This window comes from Neomonachus schauinslandi, chromosome 11, assembly GCF_002201575.2.
Source record: "Neomonachus schauinslandi chromosome 11, ASM220157v2, whole genome shotgun sequence".
Lineage (NCBI taxonomy): Eukaryota > Metazoa > Chordata > Mammalia > Carnivora > Phocidae > Neomonachus > Neomonachus schauinslandi.
In genome coordinates, this window is record NC_058413.1 from 6,893,559 (window position 1) to 6,911,071 (window position 17,513).

The 17,513-nt window shown below is 53.1% G+C and overlaps 1 protein-coding gene across 1 annotated transcript; it reads right to left on the minus strand.

The window, feature by feature from the left end:
• Positions 1-666: 666 nt before the first annotated feature.
• ZNRD2 (zinc ribbon domain containing 2) lies at positions 667-2,013 on the minus strand. The gene is made up of 4 exons (XM_021685037.2): positions 1,973-2,013; positions 1,724-1,875; positions 1,509-1,593; positions 667-1,111 (listed from the first exon to the last, which is right to left on the minus strand). The coding sequence occupies exons 1-4, from the start codon at positions 1,989-1,991 to the stop codon at positions 768-770; spliced, it is 600 nt and encodes a 199-aa protein (XP_021540712.1). The 5' UTR covers positions 1,992-2,013; the 3' UTR covers positions 667-767.
• Positions 2,014-17,513: the final 15,500 nt, after the last annotated feature.

The following is a 17,513-nucleotide window of genomic DNA, read 5'->3' on the forward strand; positions in this document are numbered from 1 at the left end:
ACCCCCTTCGCATGGGCGGGGCCTCTCTTAAAAGGGCTACGGTGGTGGGGCCACATCGTGAAAAGCAGAGAAAAGGAATGGGGCATCCACAGGAAGGGAGCCAGGAAAGGGGGCGGGCGAAGAGACCAAAAGCGGCGAACGCGGTTCCTTTAAGGTTCTTTTTTGCTCCCCCCCCACAACAATGTGTTTAATTAATCTGCTCAATTTTAACTCCCGAAGGAAAGGATCTAAACCCGGGGGTGGGGGATCAGGAGACTTGGATAAGTCCATACTTGGTCCCTAACGGGCAACCTGACGCCCTGTCAGTGTCTCAGTGTCTGAGTACCTGGGCTGGGCATGAGGTGGGTCAGGATGATGGTTAACAGAATGCTCAGGGGAAGGAGAAAGGAACCAAAGGGGACTAGAACCCAAAAATCACACTCAAGGGTGGGAACTGAGCACTGGATGGCTGAGGAGGCTGCAGGGATGCTGCAGAGGTCCACCCCTCTTGTTCCTGCTTTTGAGGGAGGCTATGACCTCCTCCTCAGAAAAAAAGCGTCTCATAGTCCTCTCCCTCCTTCCTCATTCGGAGTGGGGGAAACCAAGCACAAACAAGCCCAACTAATCTCTCAGGGCATCAAGGAGAGCAGACTGGTAGGGTAAGAGGCAAAGGCAGGAAAAAGGCGAGTGGAGCTGGAGCTGGCATGCACACTCAAAACCAAGAAAAGAACAAACCACACAAGAGGACAGCTGTTTTTCTGGACAGGGTTTTTCTCAGGAGGGGCCTCTCAGTGTTGCAGCTGCCGAAGGCTGCGCAGAGCCTCGGCACAAGCCCGGATTAGGCTACACAGCTGGATGCTAGTCTCCAAGGAGGCGCTAGAGCCCAGCTCAGCTGAGGCCCAGGTCAGCTTCTGCAGGAGGGCCTCCTGTGTGCAGGCCAGGACATCTGCATTTGGAGGCACAGCAGGAGGGGGTGGCCCCTGGGCTGCCTTGAGCCCTGCTGCAGCTCCCTCACAGTGCTCTGGACGGGGTACTGGGGGCTGAGGGGCTGGCCGAGAGCCCAAGGGGAGCTCCGAGGCAGAGGCAAGCTGGTGTTCCCGAGCTTGGGAGAGGGCAGCCTGGGCATTCAGAGCTAAAAGAGGAGAAAGTGGGTGGAATGGTCAGGAAGCCTGTCCCCCATCAGCCCTGGGCCACCTCCTTATTCTTTACTGTTCTGCTCTTTCTATGCTTGAGATGTTTTTCCTGCCCCTCTATAAGGTAACTCATCCATTTTCTTCTTTGTGCCAGAGTTATTTATGCCCTTGCTTCATCTCTCCCATCAGGACTATGCCCGATTGAGCTCAGACTCTTTATAGTGTCTGGCACACAAGTATTTAGTGCTCCTACTGAGTGAATGGTCCTCTCTAGAGGCGAAAAGGGAAAGTATCTTACCTCCACCTCACCCAGAGACCACTGTCACCTCCCAAACCTACTGTTCCCGGGCCTCTCTCACCACGCAGCTTCTCCACCAAGCACACTCGGCCTCTCACCCGGATTATCTTTATCCACGTCTGAGTCGAGCTCCTGACAAGCCACGCAGTAGATTTTCCGCTGTTTGTCTTGGAGGAGGATCGTCTAGAAGCAGAGTGCACGGGGGCACGGATGAGACGCAGGGCGATGGGGTCCAGAGGGGAGAGTTGGGAAAGGGCCGTGCGGCCTGGTCCGCGGCCCCATTCCGGATCCCACGTCCCGAGTCTCTCCTCACCCCACAGTCCGCGCACGTCTCGCCCAGCATGCGGTAACCACGCAGCAGGTAGTCGCCCATGAGCCGGGAGATGCGATCCTGTCTCTCCCTTCGCGCTTGCAGAACCTTCGTTTCCGCTTCCGTTGGGGGCTCCCAGGAGAAATCGTCGGCTTCTGGGGAAAGAGAGGCACAAGAGACAGAGGGGTCTTGCCCAAGTGGGATACCTCTTGCACCCCGCAACCACAGGCCCCCAACAGCCCAAAGCCTCACCAGCACCGTTCAGAGCCATGTTGCCGTTGTCGCCACTAGGCTCACCGGACGTGACGTACAAGCAGAGCGCTTTCCGCTCGGCTCCGCCCCCTCTATTTAGGCCTAGGATGAGGGCGGAAATGGCGCCTCTCAGACGTCAAGTTGCCCATAGTGGGGCGTGTCTGCTGCAGGAGACCCTGGCCTGTGGGCGAGCCCCTCAGCCCGAACCCGGTAGACGATCTTTGGGCTGGCCGGCCGCAGGAGGGGAGTCTCCGGGGTAACGCCGCTCGGGTCGCAGGACAAAGTGGCTACGCGGGGTCGCCCTTCCCGCCCGCCGCAGATGGAGAAGACCGCTTGGCATGAGAAATCTCAGCTGGCCTCCGTCTCCCCTTGGATTTCCCTTTCCGCACAGGTCGGACCCGGGGCAGGCGGGGCAGTGGCGTAATCAACACCCTTGATAACAAGTGGTCCCTTGAGCGCTCGTACAGCCTATTCGGTCCTCAGTGCTTCTCACTTCCGCCGGCAAGGCAGGCCAGGCGGGGGTCGTTCTCCCTTTCTATACCTTTCAGCCTATTTCAAGACACCCTCATCCCCTTCTGCATGTTCGGAGGCCCAGTCTGCCGATCCCCTTAACCCCAAGGACTGGGACTGATGCGAAGTACGCCCCTCACTTTTTTTTTTTTTTTTTTTTTGAAGGTCCAGCAGTTGCGGAGGGGTTCCTGCTGGATGGTGGGGCTGAAGGACCTCATAGATATGCTTATGACCGTTATGCTTTTTTTATGTGGGTCTCTGTTAAAATTACTAGTGCTCCCTGAACACTGGCCTTGATTCTTCCCCCTCTTCTGTGTTCTTTTTCTTTCCCTTATTAGATTTGGAGAAGCCAGATGGGGCAGACAGTGGTGCCCAGATGTGCAGCCTGAAGTGCCTTAAGGCGGTACACCAGGGCAGGGGAGAAGGAGCTAGGATTTAGACCCTCCTAATCTCATTGGCAACCTCCTTCTTTAACTAGACAGCACGTGCTTCTGTATTCTTACCTGAAGATTGAATGCCCTCCTCCTGGCCCCATCTTCCTTCTTCATAGACTCCCTGGAACAGCCGTTTTCTGACCCTTACTGCTGCCTGCTTACTTGGAGAGTCCTGTGCCCCTCTTCACTCTCTCCATCTACCGGCAGGCTCTTGGGCAGCAGTGTTCCTGACTCAGGGCCTGACCCCAGGTTAGTTCTGCCAAGCTAAGTAGAGGAACTCTTGGACTCTAGCCAGCATGTACACCTCTAGGTCCATACTGTCTTCAGCTCCCAGCCCCAACCTAAATTCCTCAGTGCACCCTTCTGTGTCATCATCATGGCCAGTATCCACTCAGCCAACAGCTTATTCTTCCTGGCACCAACTAAGACCCTGGCACTCGCCCTCCTGTTTAATCCCTGTCATTTACTCCTCATGACAGCCTTATCGGGAAGGTACTATTGTTATCCCCATTTTACAGAACAGGAAACAATAATTCTTTTAAAACATAAATCAGGAGACACCTGGGTGGCTGTTGGTTAAGTGTCTGCCTTCGGCTCATGTCATGATCCTAGGGTCCTGGGATCAAGTCCCACATCAGGCTCCTTGCTTGGTGGGTAGCCTGCTTCTCCCTCTGCCTGCTGCTCCCCCTGCTTGTGTTCTCTCTCTCTGACAAAATAAATAAAATATTTTTTAAATCAATCAGTCAATCAATCAGAGGGTGCCTGGGTGGCGCAGTTGTTTGAGCATCGGACTCTTGGTTTTGGCTCAGGTCGTGATCTTGGAGTGGTGGGATTGAGCCTCACATGGGGCTCTGCGCTCAGCTCCCTCTCCCTCTGCCCCTCCCTGCTGTGCTCTCTCTCTCTCTCAAATAAATAATAAATCTTTAAAACATAAATCAGGTCATATCTCTCTTTTGCTCAAAAGTCTCTGGCATCTCCCCATCACACTTAGACAAAAATCCAAAGTCCTTACTATGGTCTCCAAGGTCCTACAAATCTGGCTCCTGGCCCCCCTCCACCCTTCCCACCCTCCCTAAAATCCCCTCCCACTACTCAAGGGAATTCCCATCACCTTTCTCCCCTCCGAGCCCCTCCCTTGGACAAGGCACAGGCCTGAAATCAGGTTGGCCTGGGTTTGATCCCGGATCTGCTGCTTACTGGCTATGTCACCAGGGGTAATTCACTTCACTTCTCTGGACTTCGAGTCCTTCTCTGTGAAACCAGGTCAGTTATACCTACTTGGCGGGGTTGCCGTGGGGATTTAGTGAGATGTGAGGAAAGAGGTGGTAGGAGGCCGTTGACTCCTAGTCTCTCACATGAATGCAGTTGCAGCAAGCAGGGACACTACCTTGGTTCTGGACTGTCTTGTTGCAGGATGTTTGTATAGTGAACAGCCTTGGACAGTCCAAGCTCAGAGTTCCTCTCACTATGACACAACTCAGCCTGTGTGTAGGTATCCATATGAGTCCACCTGCCTTGCTTTGGCGAGACTTGAGGGTAAGGGGAAGTGACAAATATGCTCATGTTCATAACACTTGGGTGCTGTGAATAATAAAGTCCTTAATCTCTGCCTCAGAAGTCTCACGTCTTCTACCGGTATCCATGAAATTGTGTCACCATAACTTGTTTATTTGAAAATAGGCTGAAATGAGTGATTTGAAATAGGGTGTTTATTTGAAAATAGGGAGAAACTCTTTCACAGTTCTTGATTGTTTGGGCACTGAGGATGAGATACTGACAGAAACACGGTTTTTGGTATGAGGAAGTATAAGGCCCTCATGCATTTACTAACAGGTTTGGAGGGAAGGCCAAGGGAATCAGCAGCACACACTTGGACCAGATTGTATAATCAACCAAGCAATAAATGGGCTTCAACTTTATTTCCTGTTCATGAGAACGAATTGGGGAGGGAGTTGCCGGCAGAGAACCCGGACGTAGATTCAAAGTCAGCTGCCAAACATCGTCCAGGTTGTTGCTAACTCTCCTCTGGGTGGGACAGGGGAGGGGAGGGGCCAGCCTCAGGTCTGCCCCATTGTAACAATCAGTACTAAGACTCATCCGGGGCGTACAGAAGTTTCTATCCCCTTTCAGATAGCACACACACACACACACACACACACACTAAACATGAGGGAAATTTACTACCACTACGGACAAAAACCAGATGAATCATTAGAATTTTGCTGGCTCACTTGGGAGGTGAGGGGAAAGACATGTGCTGCTTGTTAAGGGAGAATAACAACAGCTGAGCCATCTTACAGCTCAGTCCTTCCTACTGTCTGTCACGCCAATCTTATACCCACTCCAAGATGACAGTAAAAGGTCTCAGTTTTGTTTTTTTGTTTTTTTCCTTCCAGTGAGTCCTGGCTGCTATAAGGGAGCTTTATCCCACTCAGGGAGACTCTCTTGAGACAGACCAACTCCCATAGAAAACCACGATGAGTCATCGATTACTCTTAGGGTCCTTATTGTCTTAGTTTGGGTTTACAACGCTGCTAAAGGTGACACAAAGAGATCTAGTTAAATTCTTTTTTTTTTTTTAAAGATTTTATTTATTTATTTGAGACAGAGAGAATGAGATACAGAGAGCATGAGAGGGAGGAGGGTCAGAGGGAGAAGCAGACTCCCTGCCGAGCAGGGAGCCCGATGCGGGACTCGATCCCGGGACTCCAGGATCATGACCTGAGCCAAAGGCAGTCGCTTAACCAACTGAGCCACCCAGGCGCCCAAGATCTAGTTAAATTCTTGTGATCAGCTCCACTGTCGTAGAAAACGCTCCTAGCCCTTACATTAAAACTAGGCAAAAACAAGATGTTATTATCACAGTGAGATAGAAATAGCCTCTACCAAGGTAGACTCCTTTATTGTGCTTTTTTTTTTTTTTTAAGTAGGCTCCACACCCAGTTCAAGCCCCAATGCAGGGCTTGAACTCATGACCCTGAGATCCAGACCTGAGCTGAGATCTAGAGTTGTACGCTTAACTGACTGAGCCACCCAGGCGCCCGTCAAGGTAGTCTCCTTTAAAAGAAAAGTCACAGCTGCACAACTCCAGCCCAAGTCCTGACAGACATCTATAGAACACTCCACCCAACAATAGCAGAATGCATATTCTTCTCAAGTATACATGGAACATTCTCCAGAATAGACCATATGTTAAACCATAAAACAAGTCTCAGTAAACTTAAAAGGGTTGAAATCGTACAGAGTATGTTCTCAGACCACAATGCAAGGAAATTAGCAATAATAGAAGGAAATTTGGGAATTCACAAATACATGGAAATTAAACAACACACTCTTAAATAACTAATGGACCATAGAAGAAATCACATGGGAAATTAGAAGCTTCTTTAAGATTTATGAAAACAAAAACACAACATACCAAAACTTATGAGATGCAACCAAAACAGTGCTTAGAGGGAAATTTATAGTTGTAAAATCTTACATTTAATAAGAAAAAAAAGACCTAAAATCAATAAATTAATTTCCACCTTAAGAAAATAGAAAAAGAACAAACTAAACCCAAAGCAAGCAAAAGGAAAGCTATAATAAAGATCAGAGAAAATCAACTACCTTACAAATTAGTTCATTGAAAAGATCAACAAAATTGACAAACCTTTATCTAGACTGACCTACTCAAGCCCAGCTTAGCCAAAGGGTATGAACCTCGCAGCTCCAACTGGAAAGCAATGTGGCTGGAGTTGCTAGGTTAAGGAGTCCCCAAATGCGAGGTAGATAATGTCAGTGATAGTAACCTGCCACCCAATAGAGGGTTTTGGATGGTAACGTTTTCAGCTAACTGAAAACAAATCACAGCTGACCAAACTAGGTCACTTAGGTAGATGCCCACGCTAATGGGTTTTATTCTCTAATGAAACTGACAGGAATCAAGCTGTTGATTAATCTTGCATTGCCCAGATTGTCTCCATTTCTGCCTGGATCCTTCCTCATACAAGACATGGCAACATGTCCACCATCATAGAGGGGGAACAAAGTAAAGGACTCTGTGCTTTTTTTTTTTTTTTTTAAAGATTTTATTTATTTATTTGAGAGAGAGAGAGAGAGCACATGAGAGGGGGGAGGGTCAGAGGGAGAAGCAGACTCCCTGCCGAGCAGGGAGCCCGATGCGGGACTCGATCCCGGGACTCCAGGATCATGACCTGAGCCGAAGGCAGTCGCTTAACCAACTGAGCCACCCAGGCGCCCAGGACTCTGTGCTTTTTTTTTTTTAAGATTTTATTTATTTGACAGAGACACAGCGAGAGAGGGAACACAAGCAGGGGGAGTGGGACAGGGAGAAGCAGGCTCCCCACTTAGCAGGGATCCCGATGCGGGGCTCGATCCCAGGACCCCGGGATCATGACCTGAGCTGAAGGCAGACGCGTAACGGCTGAGCCACCCAGGTGCCCCAGACTCTGTGCTTCTGGTGCAGAGGCCAGACGTGTGATTCCTGCCGACGTTCATCTGTTTGTCCTGGGACTAGAGAGGCCACAGTGTACGCAGTGTTGCCCCTGTTCACTCCTGAGGGGTTGAATACACAGAACCTCTTACTCCTTCTTGGGGCTATCGGTGGCCTCACACTTTTTTAGGTTACAGTGGTGCTGCTCCAGTCCAATCAGCCAACTTGGGCCACATTATTGTGGTTCTTGAGACTCATCTGTGTTTTTTACTTTCTGGATGATCTAGCAACAGTGCAACTTTCATCCCAAAAGCTACTCAACAATGGGCTGAGAGTCTAGGTTTTTGGTGGCTCTTTCAAGCTCTCTATCATCCACAGGCATGTGGTACTGTTGAGTATTGAAGTAGCCTCCTCAAATATAAACTCAAAAAGCTCGCGAGTCTTGATCTCCTGGTCGTGAGTTCAAGTCCCACGTTGAGGGTAGAGTTTACTTAAAAAAAAAAAAAAACTCAAAAAGATTTCTGACCCTGCATCCTGGTCCACACACCTCAGTTCAGCAGTTCAATCACTGAATGTGGCTGTCGCCAGGAGAGAGCCATCTCCCCTTGGCCAGGTCCTTTGTCATGATCAGGATGAGAGGGGTGGAGTTTAGATAGACCAATTTTAAAAATTCCCTGGGGTGGGGCACCTGGGTGGTTCAGTTGGTTAAGCGACTGCCTTCGGCTCAGGTCATGATCCTGGAGTCCCTGGATTGAGTCCTGCATCGGGCTCCCTGCTCAGCGGGGAGTCTGCTTCTCCCTCTGACCCTCCCCCCTCTCATGTGCTCTCTCTCAAATAAATAAATAAAATCTTTAATTTTTTTAAGATTTATTTATTTATTTGACAGAGAGAGACACAGCGAGAGAGGGAACACGAGCAGGGGGAGTGGGAGAGGGAGAAGCAGACTTCCTGCTGAGCAGGGAGCCGGATGCGGGGCTTGATCCCAGGACCCTGGGATCATGACCCGAGCCGAAGGCAGACGCCCAACGACTGAGCCACCCAGGCGCCCCATAAATAAAATCTTTAAAAAAAAAAATTCCTGGGGCACCTGGGTGGCTCAGTCGTTAAGCATCTGCCTTCAGGTCAGGTCATGGTCCCAGGGTCTTGGGATCGAGTCCCGCATCGGGCTCCCTGCTCCGCGGGAAGCCTGCTTCTCCCTCTCCCACTCCCCCTGCTTGTGTTCCTGCTCTCACTGTGTCTCTCTCTGTCCAATAAATAAATAAAATCTTTAAAAAAAAAAATTCCCGGGGCACCTGGGTGGCTCAGTCGTTAAGCGTATGCCTTCGGCTCAGGTCATGATCCCAGGGTCCTGGGATCGAGCCCCACATCGTGCTCCCTGCTGGGCGGGAAGCCTGCTTCTCCCTCTGACCCTCCCCCCTCTCATGCTCTCTCTCTCTCTTTCAAATAAATAAATTTAAAAAAGGGGGGGCCTACAATTGTGGCTCAACCACCTAGGTGCTCTTGTTGGACTGACATGGTCCAGGATCGTGAGAATAACCAGAGGGCTCAGTGTGTACACCTCTCTGAGTCCCCATCAGTGACCCACACGTAGACTGGGGGGCATAATGAGTCCCTGTAGGTTTTATAAAAATGTCCTTGTCCTTCTTGCACCAGACCCTTCCAGATGAAAGGTATAAGAAGGGAATGACTGGGAAAAGGTGATGTTCTAGTTACTGGAAGAGAACAGATTGATTTTGTAATAATGGAAGAAAAACAACCACCTGGCAGCTGGGAAAGGAGGACCTCAGATACAGGAGACATGGAGGAAGGAGAGACATTAATGATCTTTGCCTTTCCAAGCCACCTGGAACCTCCCTTACTAACGTAAACATCCTGGTCCAACTCACCCAAACTGTCACAAGTGCCTTAAATTTAGCTGACTGCTGGGCCTGCTGTCCTCGACGAGACAGCTCTGACCTTGATTTGATTGCCACTCTGCTTAACTTTACTGAAAGCCTGGAAGCAGCAGAGGGCGGCGTCAGCTCCAGTATTTCCCACACAAAACACCCGCCAACACCAGCACCCCCAGGCGTCTTCCTCATCCCCAGTCCTGTAGCCATCACCACTCACAATTCCCTGGGACAGATGAATGCCATCTGGCTGGTGGCATGGACAAACAGGACAGGGTGTGCCCTTGGTCAGTCCCTCCAAACACAAGAACTAGACTCAATTATTTGGCTTGGACTGGGAACTCGAAGGCTACTAGCGTGTGGAGAGGCCACATTGGAGGCATTATCAACCTGTGCTCCCCAACTGATAGAGGTCTGTTCCCCTGGGGGGGGGGGGGGCGCCGGGTTTCTTCCCAGAAGCACCATGTGCACCCTTGAGACTATCCAACTTGTGCAGAAGTCAAACAGTAACTTGCCTCTTTCTTGAAAACAGGATGACTTGAAATGTATCCCCAACTTTAGTTGAAGTAATCAATGGCACCACTTTGGCCTGGAAGGTTTTTAGGAGAGCTTTCATTCACTAATAATGTTGCTATGGATGATAGAATTTCCCTGGACTTCTTCCTTGCAGGCCAGGGCAGAGTCTGCACAATTGTTAATATATGCTGCTCTACCAGGATTAACACTTCCGGCCAAGTGAAGGAATGGGCCCAACTGCCCATATCAACTGGGTTGATACAAAGAGCTAAGGAGCAAGCAACCTTGCTTTTTTCAGGGAGATCTGATGCTTTATGAATTTGGTCAGCTAGGACCTCCTGAGGGGCCTACTTGAGGTAAGTACTATAAATTGGCATCATTCTGGGCTTGAAGTCCTATTAAGAGCAGCCTTAGGTAATGCTGTGTGTGACAAATTGAACAGATTTGGTCCCAGACTCTGTTGATCAGGTTTGCCAATAGAGTGGTGCAGTCATGGGAAAATCTGCCAAAATCAAAGACAGTTCCGAAATGAGAGCTAGTTATTCTTGCAAAACAATTCTCCAGGAGGCTCTTAAGTTTTTGCACATTTTGCAAGAGAGGCACCGCCTCCCTTGGCCTGGACTCTTCTCAGGGATGTTGGTATAGTGAGCAGCCATGGGAGGTGGAGACAATGTCTCCTCCAGAGCAAAGGGCAGACGTGCTCGCTGGCTACTAGAAAAGATTTGGGTTCTCTAAGTTTAGAGTCCTCTCCATACTGTGATGTGTTGTGTGCAGACATCTGTCTGGCCCATTGGTGCCACCTCCATGGGACTTAGGGACAAGGGGACTGATGTCAATAGGCTGATGAGCACACTGTTTACTATGCCATGAGTAATGAAGTCCTTTGTCTCTGACCCAAGAATCTCGTGTCTTCTGCCAGCATGCACAAAACAATGGTGGGCTCACTTGTTAGTTTGCAAGTAGGGGACAATCTCAGCCCCCTCCCAGTCCTTGACAGGGGTACATAGAAAATCCTAGAAAAACTGGTGGTAAAGCCAATTCACAGCAGTCATGGTGGGCAGACCAGTTGTCTGGGAAACAGTGGGCTTGGGCTCTTTCAGATTATTCCCTCACCAAAGAATCTATCATACCTTTATGTGAGCCAGTCCACCATCTGTCCCTACCTGTCGCACTGGTGGTGGGGTGGCAGTTGGGCCCATTCCTCAGGGGTAGCAAACACCCTGGTGGCATATACACTCACACAACTCAATTATAGCCACCTCTTGACCGCCTGCTTTGGAGGTCAGGTTCACATGGTACCAAGTGGCCTATGCTGAACAGCTGTGACCCTGAAAACCGTAACTTATGTTATTGTATTTTAACACTAACAGGCACCCGAAAGGGGTCAGCTTTTCTTCTTGTTTTTCACTGCAATGTGAGTTGGCTTGACATTTCTATGAAATCTAGATGATACAGTGACAAAAATAATACTATTCAACTTTTCGCATCTGTTTTCTTTGGGGCGGGCCCTGTGCTAAGGGCTTTGCATGAATTATCTCACTTAATGCTCAGGACAACGCTGGGAATTAGGTCTTCTCATCATCCCCAATTTACAGATGAGGAAGCCGAGGCTTGGGCAGGATCAGAGATTTCTCCACGATCACTCAGCTGGGATGTGGCAGGGCTGGGACTCCATCCAGGCAGCCACCTCTAGAGCCTGATTCTCAGAGTCTGAAAGGTGGAGAAGGGTAGCAGGGCCGAAGATGCTGTCTGATTGATCCAGCATGAAGAAAGGCTCATTTCATTTTCCAGTCCCATCTCTCAGTGCCCTTCATCTCTCAGTGGCACGGCGGAGGGACTCAGGGAGAGCCACTCGCAGTAGAGTGTCTTCGGAGAGAGGTGCTTCAGGGCAGAACTGTCCCCTCCAGGCCTCTGAAACTTCCCACCCTCATCTTCAGAACTGATTAGTTGCCCCACCCCCCTACCCCACAGAGCCAGGTCTTTCTTCAGAGCTCAGAAGCTTCGCAAAAACATTCAGAACTGTGAAGGTGGCACAGAGCCCCTCTTTCAGTGGTTGTGGCCCACCTCCCCCCAGGCAGCCTAGCTCCCACCAGCCAGCGCATCATGGTTCCCAGACCCAGATCACAGGATAGGAGCTAACACGTACTGCGTCCTTATTCTGTGGCCAGCATCTACTAAGGGGTTCCTAAAATGCAGCTCATTTGATTCCCTGTTTAACAAGGAGGAAATCGAGACACAGAGAAGTTGAAGAATTTTCCCAGTTCCCACAGTAAGTACAGGATGCAGCCAGGAAAATCTAAGACTGCTGTTCTATGCCACCTCCTGAACTAGAACTTCCTTCTGCAGTCTGCTGCTGCCCTGTCCAGCCAGTTTCCCTAAGGAGGCATCAGGAGCCCTGGGTTTGAGTCCTGGCTCTGCCGTTGACCGTGGTGTAACCTCGGCCAAGTCCCTTGCCTTCTCTGGGCCTCAAGAACCCCCTCCGCACAAATTAGCCTTCCCTAACATTTAAGCAATCGGAACATTTTGGGGGTCTGGCTCCCCTGCTTCCTCTTTGTCCTACTCCAGTGGAGCTCCTCGTTGCCCGCAGGGCCCCACCCGTTTATCTTTAGGACATTTGTGGGACCCTTCCCTTTCCTCCCTTCCAGGAGCACTGTGTCGGTTCTGGATCAGGTCACCTGATGACCTGAGTCTAATTGTTTCATCTTTCAAAGCCTCAGTCCCCCTGCTTTGCAGGGTCCCTGGAAGGATGATATACCGTAACAGTGCAAAGTGCACGGTGCACGATAAATGGTGGGCACTCCCGTGGTCTCACTCCGTTAGGCAATCAACAAACTTCAGCACCCTCTGTGTGCCAGGCCCTGTGTTGGGATCTGGAAACAAAGGTGTGCCTTCCTGGGAGGGTGGAGAGACAGACAATAAGTAAGTAAACATACCTATTAAGAGGAATGTTTCAGGCTGTGATGAATACCAGTAGGAAACAAACAGGTGATGGGACCCAAAGGGCCAGGGGTGGCTGTTTTAGAGAAAGACATAGAGGCAGGAACCCTAGACAAGAAGGATCACACCCCCCCCACACCCCACCTCCCAACCCCTCAGAGGCAAGAGGGGAGAAAAGAGAAGCCACTGGAAGGTTTGTGGTTTTTTTAAGATTTTTATTTATTTATTTGAGAGAGAGTTGGAGCACAAGCAGGGTGAGAGGCAGAGGGAGAAGCAGACTCCCCGCTGAGTGGGGGGGGCGGGGGGAGCAGGGGGAGCGGGGAACGACTCCATCCCAGGACTTTGAGATCATGTCCTGAGCCGAAGACAGACGTTTAACCGACTGAGCCACCCAGGCGCCCCCCACTGGAGGTTTTTTAAGCAGGGGAGTAGCATGGTTGGAATCAGGAGTTTTTGGTGTGGTTTTTTTTTTAAGATTTTATTTATTTATTTATTCATGAAAGGCAGAGGGAGAAGCAGACTCCCCGTTAAGTAGGGAGCCCGATGCGGGACTCAATCCCAGGACCCCGGGATCATGACCTGAGCCAAAGGCAGCCGCTTCACCATCTGAGCCACCCAGGCGCCCTGGAATCAGGTTTTTTGGGTTTTTTTTAAGATTTTATTTTTTTATTTGACAGAGAGAGAGAGAGAGTTAGCGAGAGCAGGAACACAAGCAGGGGGAGTGGGAGAGGGAGAAGCAGGCTTCCCGCCGAGCAGGGAGCCCGATGCGGGGCTCGATCCCAGGACCCTGGGATCATGACCCGAGCCAAAGGCAGACGCCCATCGACTAAGCCACCCAGGCACCCCTGGAATCAGGTTTTTTTTTTTTTTTAAGATTTTATTTATTTATTTGAGAGAGAGAATGAGATAGAGAGCATGAGAGGGGGGAGGGTTAGAGAGAGAGAGGCAGACTCCCTGCTGAGCAGGGAGCCCGATGTGGGACTCGATTCCGGAACTCCAGGATCATGACCTGAGCCGAAGGCAGTCGCTTAACCAACTGACCCACCCAGGCGCCCTGGAATCAGGTTTTAAAAGGTGACTCTAGCACCAAGGAGAGGAGGGACCAGAGCAGGCACAGTGGCTGTGAGGAGACCTCTTAGGCGGTGGAAATGATCTAGAATGATGGAAAAGGGCATGGTCTCCTTGGACTTGCAGAAGAACTCCATCTAGGAGGCATGGAAGCATACTGGTAGATTCTAGGGGGTGGGATGGCTGGGTGTGGTGACACAGGAGATGAGGATAGACAGTGGGCAGGCCAAGGATACCCTGGGAGTTGGACTGTCACAGTCTGCCCCGCTAGTCCACTCTGCCTCCTTGTCCTCCCTGCTCCATGGCTGACCTCGTGGGCTAAAGCCCCCCAGGGGCCCCTGTCCACAGGCTTCCTTTGGGGTTCAGCCCCTGGGAGGCCTGGCTGGACAAGAGGAGACTAGGGTAAGATTTATTTCCCCAGCCCCTACCCTGCAGGCCGCAGGTGGACTGGTGCCGAGGGTCTCTGCTGCAGGCCACGGCTCCAGCTACTGTGGTCCGGGCTGAGCTTAGTGGGTCAATGGATCCCCCCTCCCAGTCCCTTCAGTGGCCAGGTCTGTTGGCCCTGGTGGTCTCCTGGCCCACTGTAAATAGCCCCTCCCGTCTAGCCCCCTCAATCACCCACGTGAGGGTGCCCTCCGTTCCCTGCTGGCTCCCCGCTGGGCTTAAGGAGTTTGGTAATGACAACAGATAACATTTACTGAGCACTTAGTATGTGCAGGGCCCCGGGTTGGGTGCTTGCATTCACTGCCCCAAATCACCACCCCATCCTGCTTTCAGCCGCGGGAATCACTGTCGTCCTGCTCTCCTCCCAAAACACTCCTCTCACTCTTCCCCATCATGTCCCTGGTTTTCCTCTGTGCTCTCTCCAGCTGCTCCTTCTGAGCCGCTTCTGACTCTGCCTTCTCTCCCTGATCTGGGAGTGGGGACCTCCCTGGTTCACCCAGGGCCCCCTTCTCTCCCAGGCTAAGCCCATCCTTTCCCACGGCCACGGATGCCTCTGTACGCTGGGGACCCCAAGTCTTTGTCTGCAGGCCAGACATGCTGTCTGAGCTCTAGCCCTCCGGGTTGAGATGTCTCTATTTGGAGGATACAAGCATCTCAAACTCAGCAAGCCCCAAACAGAACTCCAGACTCTTCCCCGTGTCTCCCTCTCCTCTGCTACCTTCCTCACCCACCCACAGGCTTGAGCCAGACCCCTGGAGCCATTCATGCCACCCGCCTCTCCGGTCACTGCCACTCACCCAACGTCTAGATTCCACCTCCCAAATACATCATCTCTTCCGGGACGCTGGCCACAGCACCCCCTCTTGCCCTGATACAGTCCCACTGCAATGAAAAGAAAACCCAAATTCCTCACGGTGGCCTCCCACCTCCATACTCTCTCTCCCCCTTCGCGCCCTGTTGCTTTGCTTGCCTTCTTTTAGTTCCTAGAACTGAATCTCTCTCCCCTCCCCTCCCTCAGCCTGCATCCCCTCTGTAAACTGTCTCTTGACCCCTGGGCCCCAGTCCCTCAGGCCCCCTGCAGGCTTCCCCCCTGCAGGAACTCCTGTTCCTCTCCCAGCCTCCCGCTTGCAAGTCCCTTTGCCAGAGGGCTTTCCTGGACCTGAAGGTGCCTGCAGGCTCTTGCTCCCAGTTCTTGTTCTTCTCTGGCACAGCACCCGCCTCTATTGTAGCCACCGTCATGTGTGAATTGATTTGTGTCACATGTCCGGGCTCTGCCTGTACAGAGGTTCCAGCAAGGCAGGGACTGGTCCCGTCTCTTAGCAAGAGCTTGGTAGGTTGTAGGTGCTCAGGCTGTTGAATGACTAGATCCCCATTTCACAGGTGAGAAAACAGGCTTGGAGAGATTAAGACTCGATCCCTGGTCCGTTTGTGCTGTGTTCCCAGGCGAGCCACAGCCTGCTCTGGGGTCAGAGGAGGGTCAGGGTCAAATGAGTGTGAGGAAAAAATGACTCTAAAACGCTCAGCCCTGCACCTGGTGGGCGGTAAGCACTCAGTATTATTCCCTACCTCAGTGTACGACCTGCGACCTGCACCCGGAGGGAGGGCGGGGCTGCCCCTCACACCCACTTGGGGATTCCAGCAGTAGGGATCCCCTGAGGACGTGGACTCACCCCATCCCTGCAACACCAGGCTGTATGAACAATTCAGGCAGGGCCTCCACTTACGGGTCTCCCTCAGCCCCTCCAAAGCTACCCGAATAAATCCATCCTCAAAGTAAAAACCATGAGTTCCCTGGACAGGTGTTCCTAAAGGCAACGCCCCGAACCCCCTCCCCTCGGTCAGACTGCCACCCCTAGTGCCCAGCAGGAGAGGGTCTGGTGCCACCCTGACTTGGCAGTGTTCTGCTCTGGATACCCTGGTCACACCCACCCCCTGCGGAGTTCTCTGAGTCAGACACTGAGTCCTGGGGTCTCCTGGCCATGCCCTGTTGCTAGGGCTGGGGCCCCAGGACACTGCAGCCCTCCAAGGCCTCCCTTCCAGACCAGTGGACAGGCCTGGCCCCTCTCCAGCCTTACCAAGCTCAAGGCCCCTCCCCAGCCCCTGCCAACCCCTGCCCTGGGGCCCTGCTGTGCCCCTCCCCAGCCCCCTGGGCCCTCAAGCAGCACCCCCCTCCTCCCGGCTGTTAGCCTGGGAAGGGGGCCAGGCCCTGAGCTCAGACCTTGGCGATTCCAGAGTGTCTGAGGCCCAGAGCCAGCCCCGCCAGCCCGGCCAGACAAGGCGAAGGGGGTGGGGGCAGGGTGGGCACCAGGAAGCCATTTAGAGTCGGGGGGGTGGGGGTGGGGTGGAGGGGGTGGCGGTTGGCAGGGAAGCTGGGTCTCCAGCTTTGTTCTTTCTGCTCTCTTCTGGACCCCTCACGGAGCCCCTGGCCAAAGGGTGCCCTCTCCCTGAGCCTCTCCTCAGAGGGGAGTGGACCGGCACTAATGAGAAGTGACTCTGGGGTGGTGAGCCCCCCGCCTGCGCAAGGGAGGCTGGGAAAGGGCTGAGAGGCAGGGGTTCCAGCCCCACCTGGCCGCCTGGCGGCCGCGTGACCCGGCCAGGGCCCGGTTCCTCCCCCAGCCTCGGTTTCCCGCTCCCACGCGGCCTCGCCGCCCCGCCCGGAGGAATCCGGCGGGCCGGCCGGCGTCCCAGGTGAGGGCCCTCTGGAAAGCGCCCAGCGCGGCGGCGGCGGCGGGTTCCGGCGGGGCGGGCATCTGGGGCGGAGACCGCCCCCCGGCCTCCGCCCGCCCGCACGCCCTCGCTACTCCGGGCGGCCGCGGCGACGCTTGAAACAGAAAAAAAACTGTCTCCCTGGCCCGGGGCCAGCGTCCCAGCCCCCCTCGCCGCCGCCGCCGCGCCGCAGCCAGGGAAAACAACTGCTCACTTCTCCCTGCGTCCGCCCCGCGCGCTCCCTGCTTCCCGGCGGCCGCGGGAGCCCAGCCCGGCCGGGGGAGGCGCGGAGCGGGCCGGCCGCCCGGCCTTCCTCTCCCCTCGCTCCTCCTCTCCGCCTCAACTCGCTCGGCCTCCGCGCGGCCGCCTAGTTTGGGGCCTTCGCAGCCCCCCCCCTCCCCGGCCCAGGCTCGTGGCGGGGCTCCTTCCCGGGGCTGTGGAAGTTTCTGGGCTCCTCGCGGTCCAGCCTCCATCTCTTTGCCTCGCACCGGGGCCCCCGCCCGCGCCTGCCGTCCCCTCCCTGCGCGCTTCCTCTGTTCCTCTCCCTCGCTGCCCTCTCTCCCCTCTCCCGGGGCTCCCGGCTTGCTACCCCACCCCCCGGG

Excerpts from the sequence above, each read along its gene's own strand:
- ZNRD2 (XM_021685037.2), bottom strand. Across the intron at positions 1,594-1,723 it reads AGACGTGCGCGGACTGTGGG|ACGATCCTCCTCCAAGACAA; the intron begins GTGAGGAGAGAC and ends CTCTGCTTCTAG. Across the intron at positions 1,112-1,508 it reads CGTGGATAAAGATAATCCGG|CTCTGAATGCCCAGGCTGCC; the intron begins GTGAGAGGCCGA and ends CTCCTCTTTTAG.